The sequence below is a fragment of the Typopeltis vanoorti genome, chromosome 23, assembly GCF_054136105.1.
Source record: "Typopeltis vanoorti isolate ZY-2024b chromosome 23, IOZ_Tvanoo_1.0, whole genome shotgun sequence".
Taxonomy (NCBI): domain Eukaryota; kingdom Metazoa; phylum Arthropoda; class Arachnida; order Uropygi; family Thelyphonidae; genus Typopeltis; species Typopeltis vanoorti.
This window is the reverse complement of record NC_143571.1, coordinates 76,255,737-76,272,940: the sequence shown is the minus strand read 5'-3', so window position 1 is coordinate 76,272,940 and position 17,204 is coordinate 76,255,737. Positions and strand designations below refer to the sequence as shown.

General features: G+C 34.7%; 1 protein-coding gene across 1 annotated transcript in view; it reads left to right on the top strand.

Moving 5' to 3' along the window:
• Nucleotides 1-17,204, top strand: part of Ctu1 (Cytosolic thiouridylase subunit 1) — a 175,315-nt gene that overhangs the window by 136,484 nt on the left and 21,627 nt on the right. The window contains exons 13-14 of the mRNA XM_090412633.1: nucleotides 4,566-4,653; nucleotides 13,918-13,954. Of these exons, the coding sequence (XP_090268759.1) occupies nucleotides 4,566-4,653; nucleotides 13,918-13,954 (125 nt within the window). The remainder of the gene's footprint in view (nucleotides 1-4,565; nucleotides 4,654-13,917; nucleotides 13,955-17,204) is intronic.

Here is a 17,204-nt window from a genome sequence, read left to right as displayed (position 1 = left end):
CTGTGCACTTACAAAGAAAATAATTCATCAAGAAACGTGGAGCAAGGGTAATTCTTCAAAGTTGCTATTTTATTAATTGTATCTATCATCAGAAGAGGTAGTGGAGACTAGGTAATCAACAAAAAATTTTTCAAATTCAGGAATTTAAACAGTGTTCTAGAGATCATTCCCCAGATACATAACTAGCGGTGGAAGTTCTAGGCACAACTTCAAGGGTGAAAGCAGGAGTGGGCTTCTTTAAACATTTCTACATTACATACAAATTTAGTCTGCAAAGTTTTATTTTTCTGCATAAATTTCTTTGTACTAAGAATTGCAGTTCATGTTATCCTGTATACTTTGCTAAATCTCTCCATTTTGTAATCCATTTCCTCCAACAACCAAAACCTTATTAATAGAAGCAAATGCTTCTGCCAGTTTTTTTCAGTGTTAACTTTTTTGGGGAAGTAGCCTGTGCTTCTGTTTTGTTTTTTTTCCCTGTACAGCAATACCTCGCATAGTCCGATTTTAAATCCTAAAAAATTAGTACACAAAATTATTTTTTTTATACATAAATGTTCAGTTTTTCCCCTTTATACAGTCAAGTCTCTTTTTGTGCGGTTTTAAAGTTATGCGATACGATATTTCAATTTTTTCGGGGGTTCCCCATTGTATATGTATGTACCTAGACTCGGCGAGAATGTAAATGCAGCATCATGTTCAACATCTTAATGTGTAAGCTATGTATAGTAGGAGTACGCAGTTGATGTTTGTGAACTGTAATGTTGAATTTGTGATAATTAAATTTTAATCCCATTTAAAAAAACTACATAATGAGTTCAAAAAGAAAACGTGAAAGTGATTCTGTCACCAAGAAACGTAAATGGCTCGCTTTAGAACAAAAGCTCGATATAATCAAGCTCCATGAAGAAGGTGCATCTTTTGCTAAAATAGGCCTTGAAACAGAATGGACAAGTCATGAGTTCGAAAACTTATCAAAAAAAAAAAAAAAAAAAAGATCAATGCAAATCGCAAGTTATGACTACGGCTTTTTATTTATCAAAAATAGTGACTAAAACCAGAAGTACTCGAATGGTAATATGGAGCGGCTGTTATCCATATGGATCGAAGACTTAACTCAAAAGTGAGTTCTGCTTAGTCAAATGGAAATACAAGCCAAAACATCAAGTCTTTACAATGACTTGAAGACTATTGATGATATAGAAAATGAAGGTGAGGGAACTAATGAAAATTTTACGGCAAGTCGTGGGTGGTTTTTCGTTTTAAGCAACGAACTGGTATTCACAATGTTCGTATTGTTGGCAAAATTACCAGTGCAGATAAAGAGGCTACTTGAAGATATCCGAAGGAATTGAGTGAAATCATACAAAATGGTGGCTACAAAGCTGAACAAACATTTAATGTTGATGAAATGGGATTATTCCGGAAAAAGTTGACGTCACGCACTTTTATAGCAGCCAATGAAAAGTCATGCCCTGGATATAAAATTTCAAAAGACGATCTCACACTGTTATTAGGTGGAAATGCAGCAGGGGATTTCAAATTAAAACTGATGCTTGTGTACCATGCAGAAAATCCTAGAGCTCTTAAAAATGTATCAAAAAATAATCTCCCAGCTGTGGCGTTCAAATAAGAAAGCATGGGTCACATGAGTTTTATTTGAAGATTGGTTCACCAACTATTTTTGCCCTACAATAGAACGTTATTGCAGAGTAAAAGGATTAGATTTTAAGATTTTATTGATCTTAGATAATGCCCCCAGTCATCCGACTGGTGGCTTTGTGATTTAAATGAAAATGTACAAATAACTTAACTTCCACCAAATACAATGTCGGTGATCCAACTAATGGATCACGGTGCCATTGCGACATTTAAGGCCTATTATTTGCACTGCACTTTTTCACAAGCCATAAAAGCTACAACAGGAGAAAATGCGCCTACTTTAGCGGAATTTTGGAAGAGCTACAAAAACATCAGAAATGTTATCGAAAATATAGACGAAGCATGGCATGAATTAATGGCGAGCAGTATGGAAACATATCATACCACATTGAGCAAATGATTTCATTGGTTTTGAAACTCATTTTGCTGAAGTCACTAATAACATAGTGGAAATTGGACAGCAACTTGGTTTCAAAGAGTTAGATTCCATCAACGTAATTGAGTGCATTGAATCGAACACTAATGAACTGGATAATGAAACACTTATTAACATGAATGAGCAACGAGCTTATGAAGAGCTGGAGGACAACTTAGACAATGGCGACTGTGTTGAAGTGCCTGCATGAGAATTAACAGCTGAACAACTATCAAAAATTATTGGAATGGTTGAAACCTTGTCAGACAAAATACTGCTGCTAGCATATTATGGAAGTTGATCCCAATATTGAACGTAGCCTTACAATTTGCCGAACGATAAACAATACAATTCATTGTACAAAGAAATGTATGAAGAGAAAAAACCAAAGAAGAAAAATGTGCAGACATCGATATTGCAATTTTTAGAGAATAAAAAATAAATTACGAAAAACGTGTATTTTTTTGTTTAATTATTTTTGATAAGGACATTTGAATTTATTAATCTCGTTTTATTTATTGAAAAACAGGGAGAATATTTTTTTTGGAACCAATTATCATTTTTTGTATGTATTTAGTTCCTTGATTAGTCCGGTTTCAAACAGTCCAGGATATCGGTGGAACCGATTATCCAGACTATGCGAGGTATTGCTGTATTCTTCTTTTTCTACAAGTTTTCATTTGAGAGCTTCCAACAGATGCTGTACATCTTCAGTGGTGACAAAATAGTGCTGCTAGCTAAGGAGTTGGACATCTTCATCAGAGTCAGACACTTGACTCTGAAGATGTCTTAAGACTTTGTAGAATCCTGTGAATGTATGAACATGCATAGTCAGCAACTTCTTTGAAACAGCATACACTGGTGTTCCCTCACTCCATGCTACATCGATATTATATTCCTTCCAAAATTCTGAAGATTTTCTCATCCTGATAATTTCTTAAATAATATGCCTCAATGACAGAAATAGCACACGCTGGTCCATGGCTTTCAGGAGTGAGGTGGTATTTGGTGAAAGTGTTAATTGGATGGCCTTTGTCAATACAAGTGGTCATAAGTCGTAAGCTGAAAACTAACTGTGTGTGTGTGTGTGTGTGTATATATATATATATGTGGTAGTATATTATACATCATAATGGCATATCTACATCAGTTAAGTAGTCCCTTACAAGTGAATAAACGTATGAGTGAGGGCTAATCAGTATAACTAATTAAATGCATTTATGGCAGAAATTTTCAGCTGCAAGATTGATAAGGAAATCTTTTGAAATTGCTTTGCCTTAATTGAAAAGTATTTATATAAATGTTTTTTTCTTTGGGAATAATGTATATTAGGGTTACCGAGTAATTTTATAAACTTGGTTATTTTACTCCTAATCCCAAGTAAGCAAACAGTCAAGTTTGTGCCTGAACGTAGTTCAAGTCTAAAGGTGGTGCAACACCAGGGAAACTCATTGTATTGTAAAGGTGGGTAAAGTTCTGATCATTATTCTTAGTATTTTCCATAATGTAAAGCACAACCTTTTTTGAGGTCTCCTCAGTGAGTAGCTAGACCCTAAATACCAAGGTTTTTGTAATACAGAGCCTTACCAACTTTACCTATACAAGTTGCTACAAGGTTTTTATTTTGAATAAGAATTTCTGGACGAGATATAGATGTAAATAAGTTTTTTTACTTTGGGAATAATGTATATTAAGGTTACCAAGTAATTTTATAAACTTGGTTATTTTACTCCTAATCCCAAGTACAGAAATATACATTATTCCCAAAGTAAAAAAACTTATTTACATCTATATCTCCTCCAGAGATTCTTATTCAAAATAAAAACACCTTGTGTAGCAACTTGAATAGGTAAAGTTGATAAGGCTCTGTATTACTAAAACCTTGGTATTTAGGGTCTAGCTACTCACTGAGGAGACATCAAAAAAGGTTGAAACCATCTGGATAGTGACCCCACCCATAATGTATTGCAGTATACATCTCTTAGTGAGATGTGCTTTACATTATGGAAAATACTAAGAATAGTGATCAGAGCTTTACCCACCTTTACAATGAGTTGCCCTGGTGTTGCACCACCTTTAGACTTGAACTACGTTCAGGCGCAAACTTGACTGTTTGCTTACTTGGGATTAGGAGTAAAATAACCAAGTTTATAAAATTACTTGGTAACCCTAATATATATATATATATATATATATATATATAAAGGGCATTCACTATGACAAACCTTCTAACATAACAATTCTCTGCAAGTGAGCATTTGCCTGTAGTTAAGTACTGTGGACAACTGATAGCAAAGAAAGAAAAATTTCAAAGAAAAATCGAATAAAAACCAGATGAATTCTTATCCAGTAAAGTTTTTATTAATACATGGAGTATTAAAAAAAACTTTTGTTACTATTAAGAAATTTTACTCTGTAGTAATAATTTTGTATCTAGTAAATTTTTTTTTAATAAGCCCTTTCAGTAATCTAATCTATCAATATGTAGGTATATGCCAATCTTGTGGTTACATTTCCAGCCAGCAGATATGTAAAGCTTGTATTATGCTAGAAGGATTGAACAAAGGTTTACCCAAGTAAGTACTTTTTTGTTCTTAGTTAATACTAACAATAATATCTATCTAGATAATTAATTACCACTTGGATTACCATCATCATACATTTCCTGATATGTACCCTCAAGGGGTGTCGTCAGGGTACATTTCCTAAGGGAAATAACATATAACAGGATTAAACAATAAAATAACTGCAGTTATGCAATAGAATTCATCCTGATCACTACAGAAAATAATGAATTTGCAATTATTTTTTAAAACTTTATTTTTTAAAGTTCTAGACAGAACCAGTTGCACAATACTTTACACTATGAACTCTCATTTCATCCACCACTTTATCCAATACCCCACCCACTGACAAGCCTGGGTTCTGCATTTCACAGGTCATGGATCTCAGCTTTCATTGTAGTCCACATTGTCCTGGAGGGAACATTGAAAAATTTGGATCCCTCTTTAAGGACAAGTATAGAGAACTTACATCTTGTTTGGGTGGTAGTTGAGCTTTCTGGTTCCTCTCCAGGACTATTGGACACTTCTATCTTTCCACTTCCTCCTCTCATCTAGACCACATAGATGTGGTCTAGATGATGTTCCCCTATTTTATTTAAAAATTGTATTCCATAATTGACATCTGTTCTGTATAACATATCTGTGCAAGCTATCATGCTTTTGGCATCTACCTAAAAATGAAGTGTTTCCTCTCTTCATTTTTCTCCACTGATGACAGAGCACTTCAGAGCTCTGTTTTCACCCATGCTCTTTCTCCTGTACATTAATGATCTTCTCTTATTAGTTTTGGGTACTGTGCTAATGATAGCACACTCCATTTTCATCTTTCTCTAACAAACGTTTCAGTGGTCAGATAATCCAAACTTCAAGTTTCTTCCATATGCCTTGGGTGCTGACCTCCTTACCATTCTCCAGTGGTATTGAGGACGTGCTAGTGAATTACATTGCTACAAACAGTCCTGTCTTATTTCTCTTAAGGAAGACCTCACTTCATTTCCATTCGGCTTTAATAATAGCATTCAGATCTCCAGCCTGGATCAGATTTTGCTGGGAACATCTGTAGTTTCATCTCCCCCTTTTCTTGTCCATCCTAGATGGAGTGAGTTCTCTAATTAGATATTGTAGGCAATTAATACAGCCAGCTTGTCATTCCTCTGCTGCATTCCCTAAGAGTAAGTATTCATGTCTAGATCTGTGTGTTAGTGGAGCCAGTTTATCTTATTCTGAGGGATGAAAAACCAGTTTCCAGGAGGGGAACCCTCTACCTCTATATGAAATTGGCTAACTCATCATTTGATTAAAAACCCCTGATAAAGGTTACTCATGTCAGATGGGATTTGAACCTGGGTCTTTCCAACGAAAGGGCTTGCCTATACCAACTGAACAATGGAGGCTCTCTCCATAGCTCAGCTGCTATCAACAATGCCCTTTGGCTGAAAAGACTCGGGTTCAAATTTCATCTAGGATGTAAATATGTGATTGCGTAAGCCTACAAACTTTTGTGCATTTTCATTTGAAAATGAGTTAGTTGGTCACATATGGTCACAAAAGAAGCAAACTAGCTAGAAGAATACATCATTTACATAATACACTGGTCTCATAGTCTTAGTTGTTTCGGCTGCCAATTCAAACAACAGCAGCATCACTAGATTTAACATCTTGGACTAACCTGAACCTCTGGCATAGGCATATTTTGTTCATGGCATCCGAAGCCCAAAGACTTTGTGTCCTCTTCTATTCTGGAAACCACTTCTCACCTGTGTGAATCTTGACATGTATGAATTCCAGATTTAGAATCCTGTACTCAGGTTTAGGTGTACCTGAAACATTCTTAAAAAGTGCTTGATGCCATCTGAAAATGCAATCCACTTGGCAGATCTCTTATTAGACTCATTCTAGTCACTTTCTCCAATGTCATTCATGTTCTGTGCCTTATGCCTTCTATGTAAGTATTTTGATGATCACTGCTCTGCCACACTGTCCACTATCATTCCACCATTTTCCTCTTTGGCAGATTAATGCAGCCATATTTGTTGAGGGTGGGGAAGTGCTTATAACTGATACTGATTCTAAAAATAGTATTGTTCGCAGACCTTATTTCAGACTGATTTCGATAAAAATTGTTGACAGGAAAACTTAATCATGGAGTCTGTCTTAGGATTTTGTATACATTTGAGGGTACATATCAGAAATATGAAGAAAACATTATAGAGAACTTATCGATATAACAAACTACCAAAAAAAAAAAAAAAAAAAGTCTCAGCCAAATCCCTACAATATCAGTGCAGCAATTCTAAATGAAGTTTGCTGCATGAAATTTTAACTTTTTTTTTTTTTTAGCAATATTGACTCACATCATCATAAGAACAAAAAGATATGATACTTGATTAAATTACACCACCTTTAAACTACATACAGTTAGGTTTTTTTCATGTGTGGTTCTCACCCATGAAAGATTATTATAAACCTGAAGTACATTTTGTACTGTGGATGGGCTAAGGTTTTTTTTTTTTTTTTTTTTTATCATTTTTATCAATTTTATATATTTTAATAATTTTTTTAATTTATTTATTTTTATTTTTACATAGTCTGGAACCCTGCTCTAGAGACCAAACATGGAACTTTTTCAAGCCATCTCGGACATCCAATAAGCAGGTCAATGGCACATCAGAAATGATCATCTCTACCTAAAGACAATCACAAACATCCATTCCCAAAGCTGGATTTGAACATGCAACCTGTTGGTTGGAGTGTGGGTATGCTAACCACTCTGCCAGTGAGGGTGTACAGGAACAGTTGTTATAATGGACAAACTCCACTCTAACATAACCAGGATTAAAATGTCTTCTTACTCTCCATTCACAGCAATTAAGCTTGCTGTGAATGGAGAGTAAGAGCTGTTAATATCCAACATACTTGGCAGCAGCCAATATGTTGACTTGTATAATATGTTGGATACGACAAGTAACCATATCCCCATTGTCTGCCAGGCCATTTCCAGTTTTGTGGAGGAGCAATCCCTGGTAACTCACCTTTGTTTGGAGCTTCCATAGCTCAGCTGATATATTGACTGTGTTTGGTTGGAATGACCTGTGTTTGAATTTTAAATAAAGGATGCAGAGAATCTTTTTTAAAGACTTTGATTGAAGGTGGAGCCCCCATAGCTCATTCAGTATAGACAAAGCCCTTCTGCCAGAAAGACCTGGGTTCGTTACCCGTTCATGATGTGAGGAACCTTTATCTGATCTCTTTCTACTAAAGGTGAGTTAGCTAGTCTCACACAGTGTTAGAGGGTTTTTCATCACTCAGATCAAGTAAACTGGCTCTGTGAACACACATAGATTTACAGCCATGAATACTTACAACAGTTTGGAAGAGATGGGGTCCTTACCACATTATCCTTACGTCCATAGTCAATCATGAGTCACATCATGGTAGTCAACCTCTTGGATGGAGAAGACACATGATGATAATTGAAGGAGATTAGCCCATTTTGTTACGGAAGTGGCAGGATCTTTTTACATCCAGAAACATGGGTTTTGCACCTGATAAACAGTCACACTGATTAGAATAATAATTACTAGACATCATATTCTAGTCTTGTAACCTTATTTGCTTTGGCTATAATTTTAACAAACCAGAAAGTTAAACTCATCTTCATTTGCAAAAATTTTAATGCTTCTTGCATCCTTGATGGGATTCACACCTAGGTCTTTCCACCTAAAGAACACAATCATTCTTCTGAGTATGCTATTAAAGGCGTTTTGTGGATGGGAAAACTTGAATTTCCATTAGACAAATGCTATAACCTTGTATCTAAGAATGTAGAGTATCCTGTAGCATGCAACACACATCCATATATATTGCTGTGCATTATGGAAAAGGTCATTCATTACTCAGATTAATTTCAGCCTTTTCAAGAGTTGTTTGAAAAGTTTGGTAAATTTCCAGTAGACAGCAACACAATTCGTTCATTCATACCAATGTTGGCACATATCATCTTTTTCATGATCCCTGGCAAAATTTTAGCCACATGTGATGCATAGTTCTCATTTGGCAAACATTTAAAATGGCAGTGTTTGCATTTTTCATAAAAATTGAGAAAAAAGAGTACAGGAAGATGGTTTAATGTTAAATCTAGTGTCAGACAAGGATGTACATTATCCCCTCTGTTATTCATTGTCTATATGTATCACATTATGAAGGAAAATGGTATCAAATTTGGAGGTGTTAAGCTTTGCTTTATGCAGATGATGTTATACTTCTAAATAAATCCGCTGCAAGATTCCCTGACTAAATTGAATAACTGTTGTAATAGTTATGGTATGTGAAGGTCAACATTAAAAAGACAATGAAAATAGGCAGAAACATTGAAAATATCAACTGATTGTGAATGGAGAACTTATGGAACAAGTAAAACATTTCAGCTACTTAGGCACGATTTTTAGTGAAGATGGTAGATTAAATATGGAAATAGACAACAAAATCAACAAAGCTGGTATGGTAGGAAGTCAACTGAATAAATTTATATGGAATAAGAGAGAAATTAGCCAAAAAAGCAGATGGGGTTTCGCAGACTGGAGGTAGAAGTGAACACTGTTGTGGTTAGAGCAGAGACCACGTATATTTGTAAAGTGGATCTGAAAGTCTCTGTGGGCTTTAGTGTTGCTGCATGGATCATACACATTCCCTGTGCAGTACTTGTATTTTGTTTTCAAGTTGGCTGTTAACGCTTGATTTCCACACTAGAATATTTCTTTTCTAGTCATTGTACCATGTTTTGTTGCCACGTTGTCATTTTTCTTCCAGTTGTTTATGAAGTCATCAGCCTTGTTCCCACTGGGTAAAGGTAAGGTCGGACCAGAGCTTGTATATTTTATAAAAATCCAATATTAGGGAAGAAGATGTTGTTGTCCTTATACTACTATGTTAATATGTCTGAAATACTAATCAGGTACTGTGTTGTCACACTGTTGAATTGTCCTCAACTTTGTCTCTCTAAAGAAGAGTTAGACATAGCATATTCTTTATGGATTTTCATGCTTAGTCAGAATCAATAGGTTCAGGTTTCACATGATAGTTCTCTGTTATTCACACTATATTAATAATAGCTAAAGGGGATTAGAGCCAAAAAAAGTAGCAGAGAGATTTGTTATAGTTTGCCCACTGACTAGAAGTCCCTCAACACTTCTGCACATGTCAGAAAAAGGAGAATCCATTCCGATAATAGGGTAATCAATCTGTCTTCTGGGATGTGTTTGTTCATTATTACAGGTCGGAAAATTTAGCTTTACTTTTACGAACATTGTAGTTTTTAAAGTGTAACTATTTTGCTTGTATAATAGTTGGAAAAATGTACATAGAGTATTAACAAAATTAAAAAAGGTATAGCATAAAACAAAAATTTAACTAAGTTTATTTTTAAGAAAGTTTTCTATAAAATAAAAATAATTATACAGAAAAACAGAAATTTTTTCAAATGAACCTAGATATTCTAAACTTACAGTTGAGAGAACAACTGAGACACTTTAATGTCCTAAACCTATAAATTATTTATGAATTATTGTGACTCTTTTAACAAACCCATGCAAAAAAAAGGTTGGAAAAAAATACCATTATCAAATCCTTTTAATCTTCATAGTCATCTGAATCGGTGTCCGAATCGCCATCACTTTCACTTAAACTGATCACCAAAGGTTCGCATAATTCTTCGATAATTCCATCTCTGTTCCAATACATATTTTCCAATGAGGTGACATGAAAGCAATATTTTTCCCAGTTTTGAACTGTAATACTTTCATTCGCCTGTTCTGAAAGCTTAAAAAGTTTCGACATGTCAGTATCTCCAGTTACGTTGCGATGGCGAATGAAACTTTTCACTTCTGCCCAAACATACTCAATAGTATTAATATCGCAATGATATGGTGATATCCTCAAAGCTAGAAATCCATGCTCTTTGAGCATCGTGTCGAATTTAAATAGTTTAGTTGCGGGCGAGTTTCTTTTGACCAAATTAAGCAATTTAATTTTTTGCATATCTGGGGAATGAGAAATGTTATTTGCAGAGAGCCACTCCATAAAAACTTGCTTCTTATTAGACCAATTGGAACTTTGTTTGATCGAATAGAGTGATATGAAGCATTATCAATTATAACAACAGCATTTTTAGGAGGGTTTGGAATCGTTTTTTTTTCTGCCCACTTTTTGAAGATCGTAGAATTCATTTGCCTATGGTAATTGGCTTTGTATAGTAAGTTTGAATTTGGTAAAAAAACCCATTTCTCCACCCGCACACAAAATTATTATGCGCCGCGAGGCATTTCCGGTTTGTAGCACTCCACATTCTTCTTTAGACTGCCAGCATTTTCCACAATTTAAATTACTATCAATCCAAGTTTCATCTAGATACACAATCGGTTTTTTTCCCTCCCTGAAACGTCGTATTGCTCTCAAATACTGCATTATAGATAAAACAATGTCACTTCGATCCATGATAAGTTTCCTTTTAACAAAATCCGATTTCATAAAGTATTTTCCTTAAAGTTTTCTTTTCCAAGGAAAATTAATTTTTTCTTTAAGCACAGGAATCAATTTCAGAACAGTTGGCACTCTTTTCTCGACCACGTAAAATTCGTGATAGTATATACAATTCTTCTTATAACGTCTACATCAAAATCATTCAAAGCTACGGTTTTGATGATTTTCTTTACTCTGGTGCTTTTTTTTTATGAGATTTAAATTTTGGCTTACCTTCACCTTTTGATTCCCTACGAATTCAGTCGACCCCAATATGCCCGCAATTGCACTTGCACGTTTTATGACTTGAGAAAGGGGAACAAGGAGACGATTCTTTTTCACAGAATGTCAGCATATTATTCAATATTCTTTTGCAAGAGCTACTGCAACATTTAACAACAGAACTTGTTGACTGTACTGGATCCATCATACAAATTAATAATTAAAAAAAAAAATGCAAAAAAGCGACAACAAAAATCAAGCTATTACTAGTACAGCGACAGACAAGAAAGCTCGTGATTTCGCATGTTGGCGACCAATTTGTACATCCTTCATTTCTTTCTCCCCTTCAGCATGACTATTCTTGGCAAAATGCCAAGGAGAGATCTACAAACGATGGGCAAACTATACTGAGCAGTGACTTGCATAGTGTTTTTGGTAAGAATTAAGGATTTAAAAAAAAAATGCAGTGCAAAACTCTTAGGAATAACAAGAAATATTTTACTGTAAGTTGCCACATTGTAACTGGCATTATTATATAAATACTGTTACATTTAGAAATGCTATTATATTTTTAGAAATACTTAACAGTTTCACTTGAAAGGAATATATTTTGCTTAACCTGTTTTATAATGGCTGTGTCTACTCCGGTCTTTACATAGACAAGTTCAGATTGACATCTCTTTGAATGAATGACAAAGGTATCTGTTTGCTGTGAATGATAATTCTGATATATATATATATATATATATATATATATATATATTAATGACTTTCATATCTCAGTCATGTTCATACAAATCAGAAAGATTTGTATTGAAATCTGATCTGAATGCAAGTACTTATTTAGTAGCTGGAAAGTGGAACTTTATAAAAGCTTACCAACTGAAGGTAAATTAGCCACTCCCATTCATTTCATCCTCAGGTGGTCATAACAGTATTGTTTTCAGAAGATTTGTAGGAGACAACTCAGGCTTCTGATCCACTACAACCATGAAATTTCTCATTGTTCATGTAATGTAAACCAATTTAACTGTTTTAACTTGCATCACCATGTACAAACAAAGTAAATTACATAATTTATTATGCTATTAATATTTCACTGGATTCAAACTGGCATGTTCTGAAAACAAAATGTAAAGCACTATAATCATGCGACTGCTGGAAACGCTTCAAAATTATTAAAAAATGAGCTAGGTCCATAGTGCAACCTCTAGAACTTGGATATATAGGAGACTATAGTAGGTGAATAGAAGGTAGTCTTAAAATAATCTTCCAGATTTCTGATAAAATGATTCAGCCATATGTGTTGAGATTAGGAATGTTTCATTTCTAATGGTAATGCCAGTAACAGTCATTCATATTTTTATTTATATCTATGTAATATCCTTGTTTTCTTCCATTTAATTCTACATGAAGGGTTCTCTCTCTTTTTTTTCATTACAATTTTAAATTGTTTCTCCTGACCATACAAACTTTAGCACTTTGCATGAACTTGCTGGTTTGATTTGATTGATATCAGGCAGTTTGATAAATTTCCTGATTTATTGATTTTTAGATAGTTTCTGAAGATTAATGCCATTAAAATGATTCAGATCATTTTAATGGTATTCAGATCATGAATAATAGCCAAACACCTAAACTTTGCTATATAATTGATTATACACACACACACACACACACACACACACACACTAAAATATCTTTCTTGTGGTTTCATAAGTGTTGGTCTAAAATTGTGTGAAAATTATTTTTACTCAATTATAAGGCATAGTATTTGCAAACTTCTAGTTAAGATGACTATTAGAATTTTCATAATTAATCATATTATTGGTAATAGATTTCTGAACATATCATTAAACAAATAGTATATGCAGATTAGACAAATGACATTGAAACAAATGAAAATTCATGTATTATTTATGAGAGGAAGGCTTTCATTATCATCTTGTTTGTACCATCATTCTTTTAATTTAAGCCAATAGAGAATGTACTTTGGTTGGCTAAATCCTAAATTGCTAGCTCATCCTTGTTTATTCAGTATCCGGGTAGATACTTACTAATGAGGTGCACCATGAGAAGTGAGGATTGGATATTAGGTAAGAATCCCAGTCAGTTTTCTGCATTCTTAAAATGCTATCAGGAGGTCTCTGCCCAGTTATCTAGCTATGACACTTAAGTGATCCCTTAGAAAACCAAAATATAATAGCTGAAAATACTGGACTCCTGTCAGGTAGTTGTCCTGGAGAACTCCAGTATTTTTGGTTCATATATTTTGCAAACTGCGGCTTAAGCAGGTTGCAAAATATGGGAAGTTAGTTAGTTGATATGATGTTAGTAATAACATAAACATTTCCTGTAGTATCATCATAGTTACACCCCTGAGGATGCATATCAGGAATTTGAAGATGATGATGGGCCTTTCGTTAGAATGGTTTTTTAGTATAAAAGCTTTCTTTTATATTAGCACATTTTGATTATTGGTTTAAAAGCAGCTTCTTTTTTTTTATTTTTTATTTTTTTTTTATTTTACTTTTTCAGATTGGGAATTGGCAAAACTAGCAAAGTGAAAGAAAAGGTAGGTCCCAGTTCTACATTATTTATTTTTATTTATTTATATTCAGTATATATATATATATATATATATATATATACAGGGTGTTCGGGATAAATTTGACAGTTTCGTAAGGAAAAAGAAAATCTTCTTTGTATCTATTAAATTTAATGAATTGACAAAAAAACATTACAGGCAGAGTTAATTACAATACTATCGACAAGATTTACTCAAAATAACCACCATTAGCATCGATCACAGCTTCAATTCTGCTTCGGAACCTCGAACAAGCTGATGCTACAGTCTCCCTGGGAAGGGCCGCAAAAACTGTTTTAATTTTATCCATTAACTGGGCTTTTGTATTACTGGAAGTGCGATTGGTGTCTTTTTCAACTGCGCCCCATACAAAATAATCCATGGGGTTAAGGTCTGGGGGAGTTTGGAGGCCAAACATTTGGACTGGTGAAGTCGTAGAAATTTTCAGACAACCATTTTTGACTTTTCCCAGAGGTGTGGCAAGGGGCCGAATCCTGCTGCCATACATACGGCCTACCATTGGCTACCCTTGTTATCCAGGGCTTGACTACAGTTAGCAACTCCACGAACAAAGCCCGAATTCCAATGCCAGGGTTCTTCAACACCTGTTCCTGCAGATTTGCGAGGAATTCTGCTGTACGAACGCATTCAGATCGTCTGCTAGGGATCTTTCTTCTTGCTACATCCTCGTAGTCACCATTGCAAGTCTCTAGTTCATGCCTGATTGTTTTTACTGTATTCAGGGAGCATTGGGCAGCAGTCGTAATATCCTTATTTTGATGGCGGGCACGAATCATCATGATACAAGTTATTCTCTTCCATGATTCAGGTGGGTTCCAGCTATCCATCCTTTCTGACATCTTGTATATGAATGAAGAAGGGTCCAAACTTTTAAATGAAGAGAAGTGTGTGTTAATACATGTAACTTACGGAAAAATATAATTAATTATAAATATGTCAAATTTATCCCGAACACCCTGTATATGGGATTTCTTAAGAGCCAAATAACTGGTAGGAGACCTCCACATCGCCATTCAGGAATGTGGAGAACTGATTGGGGCTTCTGACCTAATGTCCAATCCTCACTTTCATGTGGTGAACCCCACTAAAAGATATCTACTGGGTGCTGAACAAACAAGGAAACTGGAGTTTGGGATTTAGACAACGAAATTGTACTCTCTGTTGGCTTAAACCACAAATGCATATGATGGTACAACATGATGAGATTTCATGCTGGCTGGGGCATCACCTGGTTAAACAAGGTATATGCTGTTTTCGTCAGGGAACCAGTCCAAACAGTGAAGTCAACTACTGGAACAAGCTCCATCTCAACATCTAGAAGAAGAATAAACCCATCACCAGAAGAACTGAAGATAAGAACCATCAATATAAGGAGGATTAATGGAAAGGAAGTCAAATTTGCAGAATTGGAAAGATACCATCCAGACATAAATTGGCATTACTAAGACAAGGAAGGCAGAAACAGGTGAAATCTTACTAAATAATAAGTAGAGGATGTTATTTTCAGGCAATGAAATTTCAGAAGTAGTGATAGCATTCAACACCAAACATGAAGATAAACTTCTTGATTGGAAGGCAGTTTTAAATAGAATGATGTGGGCAAACTTCAAAATGGGGAAACGGATAGTGAAAATTATTTGTGCCTGTAGTCCCACAGAAAGTTCTTCTAAGGAAGAAGTAGAGGAATTTTTTTGAGTTGTTAGAACAGGCTGTTGGAATAAAGAAAATAGAAAAAGTGGTCCTTGTTAGAAATCTGAACAGTAAAGTAGGAATCGAATCCCAAAGCTAATAATAATGGTAAGTATTTACTGAACTTCTGCTCAGGACAGGGACTAGTCATTACTAACCATGTTCCAACATAAAGATGTGCATAAGTTCACGTGGAGAGAGAAGACGCAAGAAATAAGAAAAGCCTCATTGACTGCGTCATTGTTGATAGTGATGTCTTCATGCTGCTTCAAGATACAAAAGTATACAGAGGATTTGAAATGGATAGTGACCATTACTTAGTGCTAATCATGATAAACATGGATATTACATTGAAAAGAACAGTATGTAAGAAAGTTTTAAAAAGAATTAAAGTTGAGCAGCTTTTACAGATAAACTGTCGACTCAACTCTACAAACATTATTGAAGAAAATTTGAAGTACTTTGAAAACAACAACCAAGCCTTGGAGTTTCAGTTTCAAACACTGAATAAAACATTGATTCAATAAGGGAGTTTTGTGGTGAAGATGTCTGCAAGAATAGAAAAATAAAAACACCATGGTGAACACAAGAAATTAAAGAAGCAGTCCTGGAAAAGAAGAAAGCATACTAAAAATTCCTGACAAATAAGTCAACAGATGCTCAAAAGAATACAGAGAAAAATATTGAGTTGAGTGTTAGAAATGGAGTAAAGATTACTGTAAAAGGAATAAAAGATGATAAAGGTGACATGAAAACTGAAGATAAGGATATCATAGATGTCTGGAGTAATTATTTTGAAAGGCTGTTAAAAGAACCAAGCAATGAGAGAACTGTACCAGAAAATTTTCAAGAAGAAAGCAAAGAGGAGTGCATATCAATACTTGAGGTAGAAAATATATCAGAAACTTGCAATGTGGAAGGCAGCTGGAGTAGGTGATGTTCGACCAGAAATGCTTAAATATGGAGGTGTAAAAATTTTGCAGTGACAATATGGCATAATTTAGGGACCTAGTCAGAAGGTTGAATTCCTGATGATTGGAGTAGAGCTCTCATAGTACTCATCTATAAAATAATATATATAAAAAAAGGAACAGTGCTGAATGTGAGAATTACAGAGCAGTTTCTCTACAACGTGTTCCAGGTCAGATTTGTGCAAGCATACTTGAAAGGAGGTTGAGAAAGACTGTGGAAAAGAAACTTGCAGAATAACAAGCTGGGTTCAGACTAAATAGAGGTTGTCAAGATCAGATTTTCACTTTAAGACAAATATTTGAGAAATTGTGGGAATATGACAAGGTTCTGTAGTTAAGTTTTGTAGATCTGGAAAATGCATACAGCATTTAAGGTACCCAGAGAAAAGGTTTTCAAAAACACTGCAGTTATATGGAGTGAATTGAGCATTGCACAGAGCAGTCCATTGTCTATATTTAAATTGTCAGTTAGCAGTTAGAATTGAAGGAAATACAAGAAGATGGTTCGAGTAAAATCAGTGGTAAGACAAGGATGCACATTATCTCGACTCTTATCT